This window comes from Schistocerca nitens, chromosome 4, assembly GCF_023898315.1.
Source record: "Schistocerca nitens isolate TAMUIC-IGC-003100 chromosome 4, iqSchNite1.1, whole genome shotgun sequence".
In the NCBI taxonomy this organism is placed as follows: domain Eukaryota; kingdom Metazoa; phylum Arthropoda; class Insecta; order Orthoptera; family Acrididae; genus Schistocerca; species Schistocerca nitens.
This window is the reverse complement of record NC_064617.1, coordinates 799,629,586-799,652,010: the sequence shown is the minus strand read 5'-3', so window position 1 is coordinate 799,652,010 and position 22,425 is coordinate 799,629,586. Positions and strand designations below refer to the sequence as shown.

At 39.4% G+C, this 22,425-nt stretch overlaps 1 protein-coding gene across 2 annotated transcripts; it reads right to left on the bottom strand.

Annotated features, from left to right (window-relative positions):
• Positions 1-1,249: 1,249 nt before the first annotated feature.
• LOC126253201 (zinc finger protein 628-like) lies at positions 1,250-21,832 on the bottom strand. Of its 2 annotated transcripts, none has more exons than XM_049954371.1 (4): positions 21,663-21,832; positions 20,789-20,953; positions 10,113-11,480; positions 1,250-6,834 (listed from the first exon to the last, which is right to left on the bottom strand). In XM_049954371.1, the coding sequence occupies exons 2-4, from the start codon at positions 20,874-20,876 to the stop codon at positions 5,489-5,491; spliced, it is 2,802 nt and encodes a 933-aa protein (XP_049810328.1). In that variant the 5' UTR covers positions 20,877-20,953; positions 21,663-21,832; the 3' UTR covers positions 1,250-5,488. The 2 variants fall into 2 exon arrangements, with proteins under 2 accessions (XP_049810328.1, XP_049810329.1); XM_049954372.1 differs by having other exon boundaries at positions 10,197-11,480.
• Positions 21,833-22,425: the final 593 nt, after the last annotated feature.

The window sequence follows — 22,425 nt, the reverse complement described above, 5'->3', positions numbered from 1 at the left end:
AATATACAAGAGAGCACTTTATGACTTCCAGAAAATGGTGAAATCACTGCATAAAACATCCTTATTTACAACACCATTTTCAAGAAAACTGTAATAAAATATCAAATATGTTGCAAAATAAAAATAAATCTGCTGTACACACAACAGTTTCAAGCCAAAAATGAAATAAATATGTTTGACAGTAACACATTAAGTAGTAAACAAACCAATTACTACTACTTTGAAAATCCAATGCATCTATGATTTAGTAGCTTTAAAAATATGAAATCTAACTCCACAGCCAAAATATTTATATGTCAACCTAACTAACAACTTCTAACTAACACCTTCACTTTCGTGAACTGAACTTCTTTCATATAATTAACCAACAGATGAGAAACTTATTTCAATAAATCTCAACTTCTATGCACATAAGAAAACAAATATTTAATCTGTATTCATGCTCTTTCCATGTTACATTTAACTGCACTAGAGAGAAGATATACATATGCATGTAAGAACAACACACTATCTGTTTCATTGGTAAGCCCAGTTATATTCTCTTCCAAGCTTGCTCCAGATTATCAAACATTCTTTCTCACAAGGTGTATGATTGACATGACAGATCCAAAAACTGTGGATTATATAAAGGCTTCAATTCATTGAAGGAACAAATATTTCCTTTTTAGTTATGCACAGAAACTCTGCACAAAGTCATGAAATAAATCAGAAGTGTTTCATTTATATGTACTAGTAAAAACTAGACAACTGCAAGTTGGTTTAGGGGAAGATGTCAACCTGAAGGTACATCTAGCAATTAATGTCAAAAGAGATAAAGTAACACTGTTCCAAAATCAATGTGTTCACAGTTCATACCATCAGCAACATTTTTCCAAAATTCTTAATTATTTAAGAATTCTAGGATAATAATGTATAATTAAAAGGAGAAATTCTTGCTTGACTGGGATACCTCATGGTAAAATACCCCCCTCCCCTGGTGCTACTATAACAGCTGAGAAATTCTGCTAGGTTCTTTTTCTCCCTTTTTCATGTAAAGGAGCCATTACATTCAGTAACAAGAATTTGTTGTTACTATTGTGTTTTTTGGACCCTATTGCCATTTTGCACAAATAGATGACATATAAATAGATGAACATACAAATCGATGAACATATAAACAAGGTGTTGAGGACTGTTGTATAGCCATCACATTTTCATTTACCATCAGGATGAGTACCTGCATCCTGTGTACACACATGCCCAACCCCCCCCCCCTCCCTCTTCCAGCTGATAGCTAAGCCAGCCTACCCTCTCATCAGCCCTCCATGTTGTTGTCTTTATGCATACCATTGTTTGTATCCCACAAAGCATTTTCCATAAGCAATAAATATGTGACAACTGAAATATGGTGCCTGTACAACAAAGGATGGTTTTCTTCTTACCTTGAATTCTTGAGCAAGCACAATGTGTTACTTGGACTAACATTACAGCCGTTACCTGAATTCTTACGGCATGTACTGCTCTAAGGGAACATTGATTCACATGAAATTATGGTACTGCAACTTTTTTCAGTGACTCATTATTATTATATGAACAGTAACTTTGGCCTTCAAAATTCCAGCTTTAATTATGACAACAATATCTACACACAGATCAGATTCTTCATTGGTCTTGAGCGTCTGTCCATGTTAATACTGGGATAGCCCCTAAATCTGCATTATTTTACTCCATTTGTGAACAACGGTATCAAGCTTTATAATGTTAAGAAATTACTGTTCATTGTGAATTACTGGGAGAATTTTAACAAACCAAATTCAACAAATTAATACATAGAATTGATTTCCAACTACATGAAATACATCACTATGTATTACACCACCAGTATACTCGAAAGGTGTAAAATTCAGACTTACAGTAGTGATGTTCTCTCTGATAAAATAACACAACACTGGAATGCTCTAGAATTGGAAATTGGATACACAAAAAGTTAAATGTCTACATATGCACCCAAAATCTTCTGTTCAGTTATACTACTTGTATCAGAAAATTCAGTTTCTTTATTTAGTACGACAGTTCAATGGCTGTGGAGTTGATTCATTGGAGGAATCCAGATTTCTCTTTTAATTAGTATCCCCCAATTCTTAAACATTCATGACCAGTTACTGCTGTGGAAAAATATATGTATTTTTATTACAAAGCCAGTGCAACTGAGACTCAAGTAAGAAAGGGGGCAAAAAGAGTTCTATCAGAAGGATACACAAAGATCAGTGTCTTAAATGGACACTTGTAATAAATACACACAAAAGTAAAGGATTGTTCCATGAAGATTTGACAGATATAGAACTGTTTATAAAAATTTATAATTTTAGTTTTAAATGTCAGCAGATCTATATGCAAAGCATTGGTATACACTTATTAAGGACCCTGTTTGTATAACCAAACATATATTTCAGCAAAACTTTAAAAGTTTAAAATTATTCTGTAGTTAGAATAACATTTACATATTTAAGTATGAGTATTATTTTAATATCTCCAGACTAAAATGTGGAGGATTCTGAATTATGCAGAAACATAAACTACCTTTTATTCTACCTGTATTTGTCAAAATTACAATGAGAAAAAATAACACAGCCCTACTTAGGTGATATTTTATTTTACTGTAGTGACTTCTTTTTTTAAAAAAGTGTACAACTGTCTTCTAGGCTGCAACTACTACATTTAGCCAATGTAAAATGCTCACAGCCATTACAAGAGACAAAAACTGCTGACAACAAATATCCCTAATAACTATTAACAATGTTTTAAAACATACTTCTTCCAGACTATGATCAAATGTTTTACAAGAATCACTTTGCTGCCCTATGTGCAGACTGTTTTGTAAACTTCATTATAGTCTTTGTATCCCAAAAGAAACATTGTGTTAAGTCATATTACACACCATAAAATACCAGTACAGTATGGACAATAAATGCATGTTACAACAGTTATCTGTATGAAGGCATGTAATGGTCACAATGTATACACAACTTGAAACAACATGAAATTTATAAACATGGAGGGGAGAAAGATTTTATCAAATTTGGATAGGGTATTTACAGAAAAGGTGTCTATTCTGCCTACAGTGAGTAAAGTTCCTGTTCACACTTACAGTGATCTTAATTACCAAGAATCTACAATAGCAAGCATAATTTTTTTTTAAACTTTCATGCAAGTCAACAATAACACAGTGTGCCATGGAAGTAGTTTGGCACATTTGTTATGAACAATAACAAGCCAACGTGAGGCAACAGCAATGTATTATTGCTTACTTGTATCTATCTTTCTGCTTGTGATTAAATTTCATTAATTACGACCACATCTTGACAGTTGAACAGATTAACTAGCACCCACTTCCACCATTTCTTTTGGATTTTCTGCCTTAATGATTAACTGACTGTTAATAACTAGCTTTCACAACAGAGTAGGCTGAAGTGCTCAAGACAGTTATTTTGTTTACCACCTGTGTTGCAGTGACGGTTTACAAGTAATTTGCCCCCCCCCCCCCCCCAAATTCATGTAAGTGTTTTTCTCAATTAAATTTTCAAAAATGTTTATAATTTCATCACTGAATATCCATGATATATCAATGATGAATTTGTTCATCATCACCATCTAATGATGCAAAAACAATGTTCGACCATGCCAATATACGATTTAAGCTAAACTGTCTCAAAACCTTAGATCACATACTTTTTCTGTTTAGCAGTAATACCTTGCTGGTAAGTCCTGTAGTAACTTGTGTTCAACAACACCAGTACAGTAACACTGGAACTAAAATGTACGAGTAACGAAGCTCAAAAATTTCATAAATTTCACAGTCAGCCAAGCTGGAATGGTCTCAACTGTGGAGCCAGATGAAGAGTGTCCCACAACATAGGGCAGGGAGGGCTCAAGAAGCATGATGAAGCCAGCTTTCCCAAGGGAGACAACCCCAACAGAAAATCAGGCAGGTCATGATTCCTCATAAATTTCTATCAGCTAAAAATACAAACAAGCTAGAAGAAACTGCAGATTAAAATTACGGTAGATAAATAATTAGCAACAGAAATGGTGGGGACAGGATGGATCCTTTCAGAATTATCAGATCTTTCGCACCTTCACTCTCAGTGATGTTAGTTTCAACAGCATATTAGAATGTTGCCAGAAAATTAAAGAAAATCTTTCTACGTTAACTGAACCTTCAACAAAATTTCTATCACTTCAAAAGCTATACAGATAAATATAATACAAAAACAGGAATTTACTCATCTACTGTAACAGAATTTGCTTTCTGAACAAGGATTCACATTTTTCCCCAGGGTATGTTCTTACACTATCTCCATAACTTTTGCCTCCATTATATGGATGACATGGTGTGTAATATGAATATCAGGCACCATTATTTGCATTCCACTCTTTGAGCCTCTGAAGCACAAAGGATAATTAACATTGTACACTGAACATCTAGTTTACCAAGTTAACTCTTCTGAAGAATCATAAAATGATTTAGAATCAACAAAGAACGGCACTAGTGGCAGCAGAAGTTTACCAGTCTGCTAATATCACATACTAGTTTTCTATGGAAAAGCGCCAGATAATCACAAAAAAATTCAACCAACCCAGAAGACAGTATGAATAACACAACAGATTATAAAACATGTAGAACCACATTTAAAATATCTAGGCCTTAATTTGCATTTATAACAGTGAAAAAGAGAAACATTTCAAGAAAGCTGTTATAAATTCAATACATCACACCAGTCCTGCTAAAGCACATTCGTAACAACTGCATTCATTCTGTATGTACTATAAAACTGTGATACAAACCTACCTGCCCAATACAGTTCTCAGTTATATCAGCACCTTACACAAAACATTTAAAATATATTATCTACATTTATTTCCAATCTCCAACCTCTTTGTATTAAGGAATATTAGTAGAGTATTAATATAAAAGTTATCTATGTATATATTTTTAATATATATATATATATATTTTATTTATTTATATATGTGTTGTGTTTTTAATATATAGCGGAGCTATTTTCATTTCACTTTGTTAATAAACTACTGTGTCACTATATTTATACAATATTGTTCAAGTGATTATAATTATTTCTCTATCAAGTATGAACAATTTAAAATCTTTTCAAATAATATCTATCACATACTATATCATCAGTCTAGGACTGGTCAGTAACCGGCATTTATAACGATGTCAATCGAGCTGTCATTTTTTGTACAGTGGGTCTAATTGACTCCCAAACACATTTTACTGGTTGTATCACAACCAAAGTTCAGTCAAACAGTTTTTACAGTGAAATGTTCACTGAGCAGTTCATACAGAGTGTATAACTTCATAGTATCCCTGCCCATTCTCAGCACAGGGGGACATTTCCCAACAAGGCTCATGCTTGATGGGTCCGGCAGCACTACCAGCAAAATGTGGCAGCGTGCCGGGTCCCGATGGCTAGAGAAGGGCAGCCGCTAGTCACTGGGCCGGCAGACTGGATGTCTGTGGGGGCACAGACTTGTACTCAGGGGCAGGTGAATTCATCACAGGGCTCTGATTATTATTTGTGCTATTGTTGCTGCTACTGGCACCATTAATGCCACCGCCATTTAGACTACCGGCAGTGATGCTGCCTCCACTGAGATTGCTGAGATTACTAGCAGCCCCAATGGTATTACCATTGATGGCATTTGCATTGATCGTAGTACCATTAATACTGTTTCCATTAATAGTGTTACCATTGATTGTAGCACCATTAATGTTCCCACCACTTATGCTACCACCGGCACCCTGTGCTGTGGCAAACTGGGCATTAGGTGGAGGCGGAGGAGGGGGCGGCGGTGGCTGATGATTGAATGTAGGTGCATAACACTGTGGGAAATACAGTTCGGGCTTCACTACAGCTGTGGGTGGAATGCCCCGTGTCAGCAGAGTTGGAGGACCCCTTTCACCTCCCAGTACTGTGGCTCCGGGATGATGTTTTGCTTCCAGAACACCGACACCCGCCGTGTTAGCACGTCTAGATTTCGCAGCATGTGGATTCATGTGGTTGTCTATGTGCTTCTTCACTTCCGGCTCCGTCGCAAAGCGCCGCCTGCAGTTAGGCATCGGACAGCAGAACGGCCTATCACCTTGATGTGTACGAGTGTGCTGATCGAGAATGGCCTTCTGGCGGAAGTCTTTTCCACACTGTCCACATTTATACGGTTTCTCACCTGTGTGAATACGAATATGCTGATTGAGGATCGTCCGCTGCCTGAAATTTCGACCACAGTATACACAGCCGTAAGGCTTCTCATTTGTATGTATTCGAAGATGTTGTGTGAGGTGAGATTGTTGTCGAAACCGCTTACCGCACTCTGGGCACGGATATGGCCTGGACTCTATATGGATGCAACCGTGTTGCAGCAATGTCGATTTCTGCTTGAACTCCTTTTGGCAAATAGGACAGCGCACATAAAGGGGCATCCCTGCACTTCTCCCGTGCTGTATTACATCGGGCAGTAGTCCACCAGGCTTTACCTGACCCTGTTTTAAGTACTGAAGTGCCCCAAAGTTTCCTGCAGGACCCCCATTTCCAAACACTGAATGGTTCATACCCTTGGCATCCTTGAAATATGCTTGATATTGTTGCACATTGCCAGCACTGTCAGGAGAAAAACACTGCCCATTGCTACGAGCCTGGTCCGGTGGCACACTGCCGTCTTCAGGATTCCCAAATGTAGAAGCTGCATCATCCTTCTCAGCATCAGGTGGGTATGGCACATCTTGAGGCCACAGGGTAGGCGTCATACCATTCTTGAACACCAAATGAGGACTCACATCTGTAAAATAAACAATGATGTATAAGTGTTCCACTTATAAATGTTGACCCAAGCAATGACATAAGGACAACAAAACCTTGTGCAGCAATTAATTAAAAAGTTATGAAGTGGAAAATAATAGCTACTAACAGTTTTACAACATATTTCCCTACAGAAAGCAATCCAGTTCTTTCACTTTCTTGAATCTATAAGAAAATAACAATCTTGTGTGGGTATTGCACCGCTTGCCAACAGATAGTTGTATCATTTTATGAAAGAAAACCTTTGCTTGAGAAATGTTCTTGCATGTTTCAGTTATCTGATGTACACAGATACAAGTGTTTCTAATTAACTGATGACATTCAACTTGCCAACATTCTGGCATCTGACAAATGGCTTGTGAATTTCCATGGATGAATCCTTTTATGTAACAAGTTTTCATGGATTGGTAAGGGACCCATCTGTCACATGTATTCTACTACTTTAACAAAAAAACTCTCTCAAAATTAATAATGACAAATACAATAACCACATCCAAAAAACAGATTGGAAATCCCGAGCTGGCCTTCAGAAACACTGACAGGCACAGAGTCCCGAGTATTTGGAATCTTCAGTGCTTCTGCTGGAGAAAATAAAAAAAAAAAGATGCAAGAAGAGAAGGTCTGGAAATGTAGGTAAAGGCACAGCCAATAAATCTTAATTAACAGAAATGGAAAATTCAGGTTGAAATATCAACAACTATGGAAAAGATAGATCGCTAATCACTGTAAGGATGACACGCTGAGTTACAGACAGGCGAAACAAAAACACTGTTACACATCAAATTATTGACCAAAGCTTTCATTAGAAAAGAGAAACACACATGTATTCAGACAAGCAAGCACACCTCACACATAGGTCTGCTACCTCAGGTTGCTTAGGCCTTACTGAAACTGAAATCAAGATCCAATCCATAGTGGAGCAGGAATGGGGAAGGAACAGCAGGGTACAAGTGGGGGAAGAGGAAACAGTGCTGCCTCACGGAGTGTGTGGGGAGTAGAAGTGACAGATAAGGCTACCCAGCGCAGTATCTCTGTGAGAGACGAAGGGAAGGGGAAAAAGGGAGCAGAGAAGGGAAAAAGATTGGTTAGTGCACTAGCAGACAGCAGTGACCAAGGAGGGTGGGGACGTGAGTTGTGAGGAGGTGATACGAGAGAAGGAGAGGGAACTGTCGGGAGGAGGGTGTGAGACAGTAGGTTACCATAGGTTGAGTCTGGGATGATTTTGGGAGTTGGGTTGGGTTGTTTGAGGAAGGAGACCAGACAGTGAGGTCATTGGTCTCATCGGATTAGGGAAGGACGGGGAAGGAAGTCGGCTGTGCCCTTTCAAAGGAACAATCCCAGCATTTGCCTGGAGTGATTTAGGGAAATCACGGAAAACCTAAATCAGGATGGCCGGACGCGGGATTGAACCGTCGTCCTCCCAAATGTGAGTCCAGTGTGCTAGCCACTGCGCCACCTCGCTCGGTTTTGGGAATTGAGAATGTGTTGCAAGGATAACTCCCATCTGCACAGTTCAGAAAAGCTGGTGGTAGAGGGGAGGATGCAGATGGCCCAGGATGTGAAGCAGCCACTGAAGTCAAGCATGTTACATTCATCAACAACATGTTGTGCAACAGGGTGGTCCACTTTGCTCTTAGCCACAGTTTGGCGGTGGCCATTCACCCTGGTGGATAGCTGATTGAACCAAGAGCAAGTCCTGTCCAATCCAACCATCCAGCACTTTCTATTCCAGTCCTGTCACGGCTTATTCTACCTGGGCCACCTGTAAATGCAGCCATGTCGTGTACCATCTCTCCTGCAATCATTGTTCAGCTTTTGATATTGCTATGACTTCCAATCAGATATCAACCAATAAGGATAGCCCCCATCAAATTGTGGCCAAGAACAAAGTGGACCATCCTGTTGCGTAACATGCAGCTGAACATAACAATCTTGGTTTCAACGGCTGCTTAACAACCCAGGCCATCTGGATCCTCCCCTCCACCACCAGCTTTTCTGAAATGCACAGATGGGAGTTAACCTTTGGAGTTACCTTCCAACATATTCTCCTCTCCCAAAATTATCCCAGCCTAGGCTTATGGCAACCTACTGTTGCCACACCCTCTACCAAACAGTTTCTGCCCCCTTTGTCCTATCACCTCCTCCCAACTCACGTCCCCATCCTTATAGTGCACTGTTCTCTGCCAATATACTCACCAATCTTTTCCCCTTCTCTGTTAGTCTCCCTTTTTTCCATTCCCTCCCTCTCGCACAGTCTCCTGATAGCCTTGTCTGCCACCTCTAGTCCCGCACACTCCACCAGACAGCACTGTTTCCTCTTCCCCTAGTTGTACCCTGCTATCCCCCCCCCCCTTTCCCCACTCCACAATGGATTGGATTTCAGTTTCAGTCTGACCCGAGCAGCCAGAGATAGCGATCAAGTGTCTAGGAGATGTGCTTGCTTATGTGAATGCATGTGTGTTCTGATTTCCTGACAAAGGCTTTGTCCAAAACCTTAATGTGTAACAGTCTTTTCATTGTGTCTGTCTGCAACTCAATGTGTCAACTTTATAGTGAGTAGGCATCTATCCTCTCCGTAATAGTTAATTAAGAGAAATGTGATAAAAGATTAAATAAAAGAGAGATATGCTGCTGTAGATCCAAAGGCTCAAGACTGAATGTGCCTGACTATATCAGTTAGGCATGACAAGATTTACACCGTGTTTGATGAATATAGCTATTCTGCCAATCGTTACAGACATGACAGTAATATGCTTAGGGACCTCTTACATGACACCTGGTACAAACTGGAACTACACTGCTTTGGAAATTCCACTGAGATTCTTCAGCACCAGTAAAAAGCCACTAAAAATCAGGCAAAAGTTCCTGAGAAAGTTAACAAGGTTTTGCTGCTTTAAAATACGAAATAAATTTCATATATCCAATTCTGATGAGATATTTGTTTCACTAAAGCAAATTTAAATATCTCTCTTCCAGTCTATGTTAAATGAACTTGTTATCTCAAACAGGAAAGAGAGATCCCACAAAATACTACAAGCTGGAATACAGTTTCCGAGAACGGAATGGACACGCAGCCAAAAATTGAAACGACACAGTACTTCTTATCTCTTATTGTTAATTACATTTAATCGGGCTGTTGGATCTTCAACGAGCCGCCCAGCAAAGGGAGAAGACTCGGTCTACTAAAGAGCTCAAAGAGCGCGGCCAACTTTGCCCTGGCGTTATCGTGAGGAGGACTAGAAGTAGTGGGGCGCTCGCCTTGGTGTGTGCGGACGTGCTGGTTGAGGATGGCCTTCTGGCGGAAGTGCTTGCCGCACTGCGGGCACCGGTAAGGCTTCTCACCCGAATGGATGCGCAGGTGCTGGTTGAGGATGGCACGTTGCCGGAAGGAGCGCTCGCAGTATGCGCAGGCGTAAGGCTTCTCATTGGCGTGGATGCGTAGGTGTTGTGTCAGATGGGACTGTTGTCGGAACCGCTTTCCACATTCGGGGCAACCGTAAGGGCGGCTGTCAGTATGGATACGTTCGTGCTGCAACAGAGTTGATTTCTGCTTGAAGTCCTTGCCACACGTAAGACACTTGAAAAGCCTGAGCTCTGAACCCGAACCGTTGCCTCCCCGCCCCGGTTTTCCTGTTCCCGGACCTTGAGCCTGTTGTTGTTGCGCTTGATGCTGGGCTTGCTGTTGCTGCTGGATGATATCAGGCAGTGAGCGCACATCTACCTGAACATTTGGGTATGCAACTGCACCGACACCCACACCTGTCCCGTCAGTGATGCTCGTCCCCAGACCTACACCACTTCCATCTCCCATGCCCATTGTACCAAGTGAAGTTAACATCACTCCCGGTTGCTTCAAGTAATGAAGGGCAGTAAAGCCACTTGGAGTGAGCACATGTGGTGGCATTCCTGGTGTGTGACGCTGATCCTTGAAATAATGTTGTGTCGCATATGCCAGATGTTGCTGTTGCTGCTGCTGCTGTTGTTGATGCTGCTGTTGCATATCTGCTGGAGGAAAACATTGAGCAGCTGCTACTGCAGCAGCCACCCTCTGCTGTTGCTCAACATCAACTTGGTGCTGCTGCTGTTGTTGTTGTTGTTGTTGCTGCTGCTGTTGCTGTAACTCTTGTGGGAAACACTGTGCTGCTGTAACAACTCTCTGTTGCTGCTGTTGCTGCTGCTGTTCAACATCAGCTTGATGCTGCTGCTGCTGTTGTGGAGGAGCTGGCTGCTGTGATGCTGGGGGTTGCTGTGGCTGAGGCTGTGTCTGCTGCTGCTGTGGTGTCCCTTGCTGCTGCTGTGTTGGGGAATGTTGCTGAGGATCATCCTCTACAGGTGTCTGTTGCGGTGGTGCTGTAGCATCCTGTGGTGGTGGATACGGGGAGGGGACAGGTGATGTCATTGTGCCTTGTTGCTGCTGTTGTGGGGGCTGTGTTGGTGGTGGTGGAGGAGCCACAGTCTCAGGATCCCCACATGACTGCTGAGGACTTCCTGAAGCTGATGAACCACCTTGTTGCTGTGGATGGTAGCCACCAGTTCCATCTTGCAGTGGACCTGTAGCCCACTGTCCACCTTGGACTTGTTGCCTGTCAGTACCATCTTTATATGGGACATACAATGCTCCAGTATCTGCAATTGAGAGAAAGGTAAAATGATAGAAATCACATAAAAATTCCTTGCAAACAAAACACAATAACTAGGTTTACAAAAATTTACAGGCTACATATAAATATTATCTGCTGGAAACTGAAAAGAAATAATACACACAATATTCTGTGAGAGATTCACTAGCAGGAGTGTCATCAACTGCTACTTGTGTTTTTGTGCTGCTACACTGTAATTAAAACTATTCGTTATTTGACATCTGCCACATGGCACAAGAGTGTTGCCAAATCGGCTGTCAGCTGTGTACCACATAAAGTTCTGTCACCAGGTAGCATGCTGCAAACACAGACAGAGCATGATTTTGCCTAGTGTGACTACAGACAGTTTAATAGGTTGTTAGGCAGTGCCAAATAGTGTATTACACATGTACAAATAGTATATTACACATGTACATCACACTACTAAAAATCTGGAACTGAAATGATGCATTGATGTGGTCTGTTGGTGACCTCAGTGACTTCACTTGTGATGTTCTCTGATGGTCACATTAAGCTCGAATATTGAAGTGTCAACTTAACACGTACTTTTAATCATATTATAGTCAGATTGCAATGGTATAATCAGATGGGAAGGAGGAGGATTATGGACAGGTAAAGGGCAGTTGAGCTGTCACCAGTGGCCACCATCTGATGTTAAAAATTGAAATAATATGGCCTGTTGTTAAAATTAAATTGGTTGTAGACTCTGCAAAGACAACTGGAGAGATCAGAGAAAAACAGATAAAATAAAGGTATAATATGAAGGAAAATAATGTAAGGGAAATTATTCCCACTCAAGCAGTATGGTTTTCCCCCTAATCCCATTATGAATTAAATCTGACAAATGTACAGATAAATCTCAACACTATAATTTCTCTACACATGAAAGATGACTAATAAGTAATGTGTTTAAAATCTGCCTTATATCGATGGAGTATCAGCGATTGTTATTTATTCATAAAACAAACAAATGAAAATAATTTTTACAGTACTACCATTTGACATTTAAGTTATTTTCCGATTGCCCACCACATTGTGGCTTTCAATCAGTGTCATCTATGTAGCACTCGACAGCTGTGCATGTGGCTGCTGGCCAACTTTGCTCCATGAATCAAGAGCCACAGTAAAACTTCTATCTATAGATTATTTAAACATTGAAACCAATAATAGCTGTAAAATTTGTGATTGTGACTGAAAATAAAATTGGTAACACCGGGCTGTGACAAGCTGTAACAACATTTGAAGTCTTCCATACAAATTCACTTTGCACCAAGCTCTAGTCTTGAATTGTTGCTTTGTCACTGCAGCAGAAATGGAACTGTGTGTGGGGAAGTTGCCACAGTCATTTAAGCAGTAAACTCTTGCAAAAGTTTTCAGTGTTTTTTTAAAGGTTTGTTTTGCTGTATCCTTCACTTGCTCATGAATGAACTGTAAGCTCAGAGACACAAAATTTGCTTGCAGTTTTCTTTGTGACAAGACACAAGAATAGGTCTGCCTGCATGACATTGTCACTGAAATGGAATACTTGCACTTTAAGCCACAATTTTCAAGGATTTCCTATCAAGAAATGATGGAAAATTATGCAGGATGAATTATGAGAGAATATACACATAATGAATAAATCTACATCCCTGGTTACATTTTGGTCATGTATTTTAGATGATGTATGTACCAAATGTGTTCACCACAGAAATATTGGAACTGTGCAAAAACTTGCCTATTGGGCTATGACAGATCATAATTTCCTGCAGCCCATTAATAGGTAATCTGATAATCAGGCATTGTGAGTTTCCTTGATGTGTAACAAAATAAAGGAAAATGAAGGTGATAAATATGTGTTTATATCTTGAAAAGTTAACAAAAACAATGAAATAACAAAACAGAAAAATAATGTCTACAGCAGTACTCTTGTTCTACCTTGTATACAGTTTGTAACGCTACAACACAGTCCTTGCCATGAATTTTTTCGCTTACTTAACACATGAAACTGTTTGTGTACGATGTATTGTCTAGTGTAAATATGTATTGTAAATACTATGTTTAAATTATGTAATACTGACCCCTGGCAAGTCAGGGCATACTTAGTTAATGTTGAAGTCAGAGAGATTGTTTTGTCGCGCCTCTGGCCACGGGAGCGCGCCAGTGGGTAGTAGTAGCAGTAATGCTGTGCTTGGAGTAAGAAGTATAGTCAAGTGCTGCTAGTCCTAGCTGTGTTACATCTAACGGCTAGTGTGTGGATCTAAGTACGACGGGAAAGTAATGGTCGGCATATCTGGAAGCATGGCCGGGCAAGTTATTATGGATTAATAGGCATAGTGCTGAAGAAACGAAGATTTAAATGTGAAGCGCACTGTGGGCCAAAGTAGCAACAGTAAAAGCCCGATGCCACATTGTGTCGCTGCCATGGACTTCCATCAATCCACCGACAATGAGGGAAGTAAGATTTACGTAATTTTCATAGGATAAAATTGTAGAAGGCTTGCCAGTGACTGTGCTTTTCTCTGAAGTTGAACAATTAATAACAAGCACTTTATAATCAAAGTGTTGCAGTAACATTCCACCCGACAAGAACACCACGTAGGTCCCTTCCAATCCTTACCTTATTGAACCGAGTGTGTCTGCCATTATCAAGAGAAAATATGTTAATTATCAAATTATTTGCATAGACAGTGAAGAGTAAATTTCAGACTGGTTATCATAGTTAATTGTTGCACTTAATAAGCTTAGTCAACCGTAGTAACTTAATAATAGACTGAAGTAATAAATTTGATTATTAAGATTTATTTCGAGAGCTGCATCAAACCAGTCTCAGGACTGAAGACAACAACAACAACAAGATTTATTTCAATGCATATTCAGCTGAAGTTAATTCAAGGATATTTCATGAAACTATAAAGCTTATTCCACCTGACAATCCCCCAATTAATGAATTATTATCATTCAAAACATAGTTAATCAATTATTGGCAATATATTTCATTATCAGTAGATTAAACTGTACAAAGTACCTAATTTTAAAGACAAAATGACAGTCCATTATTCAAAATCTCGATAGATAATTATCTGTGTTGTCAGCATTGCACTTAGCTGACAAATTATGAACAAAATAACTATCAAAATTAATGTTTAAGTGTAGTTAGATTGTTATGACATTGTTTTATATGACTACTGAGCCTGACACAGCACTTACGTAAAAGTTCCTGTTCCACCTGCTACGCTACAAACAGGTAAACTTTATTTTTGGCACAATTATTCACGTACTTAACAGTACTGTCACTCATCAATTGAGCTGGCGACCGATTTTTTAATTGCTTTTACAACTTAATCATTCTTTCGGCAAAATTTCCACTGGCAAAATTTATTTCCAAATTATTTCCATTATTTCATTTACTGATCATTATTGAATGAAATTACTCATTCAATAACGATCAAGTTATAACGTCTCCTGTTTCCCGCGGAATAATCATTATTTACTTCGGATTCGGATGTCTTATCCCGACGTGGGTCAAAATTCATAATTCACGGTCATTGTCAACTTGTAATTTTGCAAATCCCGGGAAGCAGGGGGGTGTTATGGGTTCCCTCAATAAGACAAAATAATCAATTCTGAGCTGTCAAACAATAACTATTGGACCGTTTCACGTCAAACTGAGATGCCACAAGCCTGTTTTGTATTCTGCTCTTGAATGACATGTTCTATACAAGACAAATGAAAAGCCTCCTGTACAGTTTTACGAGGATACCACAACAGTAGTCTGAAACATTTCCATTTTAATCACTCACAATGTTCTTGTTGGATTGCAAAAAGGAAATAACAATCATGACAATGAAACTAAATACGATATGACTGTGTTATTGGAACAACATATCACATATGATGTTTATTGGCAGGAATAGTACTGTATTGGTGCTGTTGTTTATTTTGTGTGAGACATTGAATGAGGAGTATGACACCATACAGCATTAAATAAAGTATAATTTTGCATACTTATTAACATTAACCCTCACATGGGTGTGGGACAATTTTCATAATACGATTGAGCATATGGCGTACTTCTTACACATCAAGAATAGCTGTCTTTATGTTACCAAGGTAAAAAGCTATGAGCAAAGTTACAGTTTAATCATAGTTCAGTTAAACAATGATAAAATAAGCTTACATTATAAAAGCTAGATCACTGTTTAATTACACAATAATGAAATTAACTTTCATTATATCAGCCTATTGCTGTGCAGAAGTGTTACCACTCAGTAATGATCCACTCAAAGTGTTAAACAGCACAACTGCTTCAGATCCCAGCCAATTTGCTTATTTGATTGCTAATTATCTCATAGATAACTGCCTTATTGTGGATTTATGATGCTAGCTAGGAATCTGGGTCATTTTCTTGCACGGATTGTAAATTTTTTCTCACCTAGCTCACTGCTTATTTTATATTACTACTCCTCTCGCAGACATACAACAACACAACTTATCACAGTGTTAGCTGAAGCAATAATGAAGGAATAGATATGGGCTCACAATTTTAAAACAACAAAATGGAATGGTACAAGACACTGTTATTTGTGGCTGGCGCACTTTATACAAAATCATGCTCGCACGAGGATTAACATTCCATTACCTGGTGCCAGGAGTTGTATCTATACAAACCAGTGTTTCAGATACCCTCTGCAAGAGTGTTGTGGCAGCCTCAGTGTCAGTGAAAATTCTTGGAGACGTGACAATGTCTGGATTATTGGTCAGATAGTTTACAGTCACTGGTACTGGATGGCTACTCTTTTTATAATGGGAGGAAAGGAAAGGAAAGAGAAATGTATGTTTACCATTAGGTACAAAGTGATGCAGGAATAAAATCCAGGATACTAAAAGTTTGGAACACTATGAATAGTTGTAGCAGTTTCTATTTTCTTTAGATCAGGCTGTTCCACCTCAAATGCCTGCAGAGAGAGGTGGGCAAAGAGTTCTTACAATGATTGGCCGTATTTGTGACCTTATGCTACAGCTGAGTTCATGTGAGCAAGGGTGGACGCATATGACAGAACAAGGTGTGAACGAGTTTCAGTACGGGTGTCCGGTGAGTAGCTTATAAATAGGTGAGCTGTCAGGCACTCGTGGGCATCTGTGCCTCACAGGGCCAAGTTGGAACAGCCTGGCGCAGATCAAGATGATGTGGTGTCACTTATCTGGCCTCATCAAATCTCAAGTTACACAATTCTGGGCTCCAGCAATACAACCACTATTCAAGTCAAACCTCTTCATGGTGGAAGAGGTTGGTGTCTGGAACACATCTCCCAGTGTTCCTGTTTCCTGAATTTAACATGCATTGTAACACACCTACACTGGGAAGGGAGCCTAATTATGATGGTTTCAGTGTCAGTAGCTTTTTGTGTGTTCATGTATTACACTGTATCATGTACTAGCAGTGCCACGTAACATACTTGTGTGCTTAATTTTTTTTATTTTTTGATACTTCCTATCAGTGTTTCATGATTTATCTACAACATGTTGCTCTTTTTGCAGTGCAATTAGTTCATGAGCTTTCACTTTTATGGAGCAGTTTTTTTTCCCTTTTTTACCCAAAATTTCTTGTTCATCTGTGTATATTGCAGTCACAGTGTCATCAATGTATTTTGTGATTCCCCTTCCAAAAATGTACTGAGCAAGATAGTCACTCCAATCTTAATTTACTGCACTCACATTTGGGAGGACTGGCATTTATTCCCTGTCCGGCCATTCTGATTTGGGTTTTCCATGGTTTCCCTTGTTATGGAGAATGCTGGGAAGGTTGCTTTGGTTATATCATGGCTGACTTCCTGCCCTATCCTCACCTTATCCTACTTCATTAATGTTTTTATGTGCATATTATTTCTGTTATGTTTCTGACACGTCTGCTACAATTGTACTAAATGGTCCATGGACAAATAAGTAGATACCTTAAAAAGACACACAAACAAACCTGTGCGGTTACAATGTCCAAGCTGACTTCTTGTGTCATCAACACTGAAGCTCTTTGCCCATGCAATGTGTGTGTGTGTGTGTGTGTGTGTGTGTGTGTGTGTGTGTGTGTGTGTAAGCCCGGGGAGCGGGGCTCTAAAGAAGGATTTGTCCATAAGCTAGCAGAATTATTATGTCTTGTCTATGTATCATTTTACATAAACACTTAAAATGATAATAGTATTATGAAAAGGATAGACTGCTACTCGCCATATAGAGGAGACATCAAGTTGCAGACAGGCACAATGGGAAGACTTTTCGTTGTGTCTGTCTGCAACTTAACATCTCCTCTATACGGTGAGTAGCAACCCATCCTTTTCATAATGTTATTGTTGTTCCACCCTGCACTTTCCATTGTTTAAAATAATAAAAATAATTATCAGTTCTGATGAAAGGACGTAAAGAACAGAATCAAAAGTACCTAAGTCACAAATTCAGGCAGTGGATAAACAAAGTGGACAAAGGAAATTGAATGTGATGTCAAGCAACGATGCACAATAACAGAAAACATAAAAGATTGGGACAGTTGAGGAATACTAACAAAAAACATAAATTTGAACCCTCCAGATTAAAGCAGGCGACAAAGCAACAGAAGACACATGCAGTGAAAATGGCAGAGAAAAACCACAAAAAATTATTATAAAGGAACTCAAGTTAAATGCTCTCTTTAAGAGGGAATCCTTATAAATAACTATTACTAATTTCAAATTTGCCTCCCACAAAGTAACAAGGAAAGTTTTCTCCACGACTTTAGAAATGCCTACCTATATGTAGTCATTTTGATGTAATCACATTGTTTACTAACTGCAAAGCCACACAATAGAAAAGCTGAAGTATATATTAACACTGGAGTAACAGTTCAGATAACATGACAAGTTATACACGTACACAAATAAACTGATCAGAAAATGAACACTCTAACAACAAACACAGGTGTATTTCAATACAATGATGTCATTCAGTAAGAGTACTTATAGCATAAATTAAATTTTTGCAGTTTGGAGGTTACAACAGTTTTCGAAGTTGATGTTATTAGGTAAGGAATAAAGCTGCTAGTCAGTTTCATGTTTCATGGATCATTTGCATGATAAATCATAATGATGGAACAAGTCAGTTTACCTTCATACTGCAAATTAATTTGAAAATGTGGCTACATGCTGCAAAGAGAAACACAGCATTGAATTGCATGGTGTCAGAACTGATGGTCTACTGAGAACTTGGGAAAGTTGTAAAAGATGCAATTTAAGAGAAGATTAAAGACATCAACAGCTACACAACATGGACAGAACTTCCCTGGGCTCAGACAATACTACTATTCTAACATGATTTAGTATAAATTCAACAAACTAAAAAAATGTAACTCAAGTCTGAAAACTATATATCCTAATTCAAAGATAACATCACACCTTCAGACAGATATTTTCTGTGCTTCATGCTCTTCTGTTAATAACAGCTACTGGCCTTGGGTACTATTAACTTTCAAAACGGAAGTTTTGTTTTTATACTGACTGGTCTAAGGTGATCTCAACATTTCATATCTGCAGAAAAGTATTGAATAAGTATATTAAGACCATGAAAAATTATAAGTTATGTGACTATCACAACTTATTAAGAAAACAGAAAAAAAAAGTTTCTAAATTTTGTGCTCTGATAGCATGGATCATTTGAGCCTATGAATCTGATACATACTGTGTCGATGATCAGAGATAATTACTGCAGAAATACACTTTTCTGCCCACTGCCATATAACAGACAAACATCAAGAACGATATCATCAGAACAGTTTGTTCTCTATGTTGAGTAAACATTAGGTGCTGGCAAATGATTTAGGATAACATAAGTGTTTGTTTCACACATAATATATGTGAAACACTTGCTAATGTTGTAGAACATTTTTACTACATATTTCCAATGACTGCATCTGGAATCAGAAAAGTCATAAAGACTTGGAACTTCACTGCATCACTTCCACAAACTAGCATTTTAAAACAGACTGTGGTTAGGCCTACTACCACTGTAAACAACCTATCAATTACTGCCAGTAAATATCAAAAGTACAAAACGTTGTTATATATTTAATTTTTATTTAGATTTGTATAATAGAAATATGACACAAAATCTAACCTAATAGTTATGATTTAAGTAAGAATTTGGTTAGGCCTAGTACTATTGTGACAGGAGCCAATCCAACTAACTACCAGTATGTCTACAAATAGTCCTTTGTGCAAATTAGGTGTTGAAAGACAATGCAGTTATGATGATTTGTATTGAAGCACTTACATAACTGAAAGATTTTGACATATAAATTGCATCAATTGCTCAATAATGATTCAAAATCTATTTCAGTGAACATAATTTCAATCTGCAGAAAAAGATTCTCAATGTTTACCTCTTTTAGTGGCTGGACACTTACTGGCCTAGCAATGTAAACACTGATACACATTAAATGGTTCAGCCACATTCTAATCATACATAACTCTGACTTCTATGAGTTTTACACAAAAACTGTTTATGAAAACCAATGCAGTCAATTTTGCCTATTAGGTTTTCCAAAATTAATGGGAATATTACAGAATTTTGACTTTAATCACTGCAGTACATGAAACACTGTCATTAATAGACTCAGAACGAAAAAAGATCGCTTTTGGTTTGTTAAGGCAGGAATAAAGAAACGATTACACTACATGTTTGGGAAAATTCATTTTGATATGAAAATGTGCTGATGCAGGATCACCACACACATGAGAAAAACGAAGAATGTTCTAATACAACAATAGAGCTGGTAAAGTAAACAAAACATGTGAACAGGCAATTATGGGATGCGAAATTTTCTCTGCTTTAGCAATCAGCACTGAAGCACATTCTGCATTTTGTATTACAGAAGAAAACCGATCATGTTTACAAATAATTTCAGCACTTGCAACTAGATAATGTCGAGGACTTTTGTATCGGCGAGACTGCCAATAAATGAGCGAAAATGAGATCTATCACAAATCGGTTTTGACAAGATGTAATAGGCAGTGACCGCTCGTTGTGGTCAACTGACGCGATGCTACATTTATTCTTCTCCAGCTCATTTTACGGTGTGTAGTTGTGGATTTGATGGTTCAAAACTTAATGCATTAAAGTTTGTTTAGATCCCCGATGCAAAGCGCACCACTGACGAAGGGCAACAATAGATTTGCAAAGTGTGCTGTTACAAGAGTTACTCAAACTCCAAAGGAAACTGTAGTAGATTGTTCAGCTGTTAAGTTAAGATCATCACACCAAGATAATTTTCGGATATTTCTATGTTCTTACCTTGAGCAATACAGTACATAAACTGTCGGGGAACTTTCAGTCCTGCTGCTAAGTAAGCAGCAAATGATGCCGAGAAATTTATTGCCATATCTGCTCTTCATCACCAGCAAACATTAACAATCCATGGTTGCTATAGAACCCATCTGTCGACGCATATTAATTTTCCTGAAAAACACAAATATGTTGAAGTACACTGCCTTTCCTACGCACGCAAATCGAGAAACTATTTTCGATTACTACAGGATATTAAATGAAATAGGGGAAGATTTCAGCGTAAATTTTCAAATTATGAAAGTAAATAAGCGACAGTAACACATTTTCTTAGGCTTGTCGGGAATCAGAAAGCGACACAAAACTCGCACACCAGTGTGACAAAGGTTAAAAATTATTGACAGACCACCTCCAGCGCTACGGTAAAAAAATAGCTCTAAAGAAAATTAATCTTGTGACATACACTTAGGACGTACACTTTTCACCATTATGTCATTTCAACAATCACACAAATGCACTGAAAGCTCTGTTAACTTGATAAAAACACGAAGAACGAGCTTAAAACCCGATGTTTCTGTGCATCCACCGGTGTTCGAAAGACGAAGAAAACCACCTCGGAAAATACGATATGGCGAAGAAACACGAAAGTGTCCGCATCAGTGAGAAGCAGTGGCATTCGGCGCAAAAACTCCAGAGTGTAACGCGTTACAGCCGGAGCTGTCACATAAAATTTGTAAACACCAACAAAGCATTGCGCTCCGGTGTACGCCGAGTGCGTATGCCTTCACGCTACTAGGCTTTCCCCCCCTCTTCCCGGGCCAGACAGGGATGCGAGAGCTGACACCCGAAAGAATCTCCTCTCCCGCAAACAGAAATAACTCACCCGACGTGCAGTTTTCCTTAAAATACCGGGCACTGTTTGTCGCACTAGAAAATAATAACACAGGTGAACAGGCGGTACTGCCGACGAGGACGCAATCGCCATCTATGCGGTGGCAGTACGGCTTCCCGCGGCCACGAATTTGTTGAAGCAGCAGAGCACTTTTTGCAGCACAGGCGCGCGCCGGACCAGCTCGGTGCTCCCGAGTCGGCAGCAGGAGACAGCCGACCTCATGTTCCGCGCTACAGACTCGCTCCCGCAGCCCGCCGCGCCGCGCCGTTGCCACGTCGCCGTCTCACGTGCCTGCATGGCCAGCTCGCGGCGCAGGCGACAGACAAGCACGCCCTAAATCAATATCACACACACATACATATACACACACACATACGCACTCACACACACTAGTAGCCACGGAAGAGAGACGAGGGGGAAAAATCGCGGGCTGCTCTGTACTTTAACGACTGCGAACTGTGCACTTGGTTGCGTCCCCGGAGCTGCAGCCTGAGGCGTCCCGCGTCAGATGCGAGCGCGCACCGGTGCATTTCGCAGCATAGATGCAATTTATGGCCAACACAAAACAAAAATTTGAAGGGGGCAAAAAGAGCCTGACGTGTTATCGACAGTTCTACAAGGGAAGCACAACGCTTATGCACCGTCCAGCGCTTTGTACTTTGCGCGCGTTAAACTAGTCGTTTGTCTCCTTCCTGTTGTAATTTGTTGTCCCTGACAACAAAATGGTTCAAATGGCTCTGAGCACTATGGGACT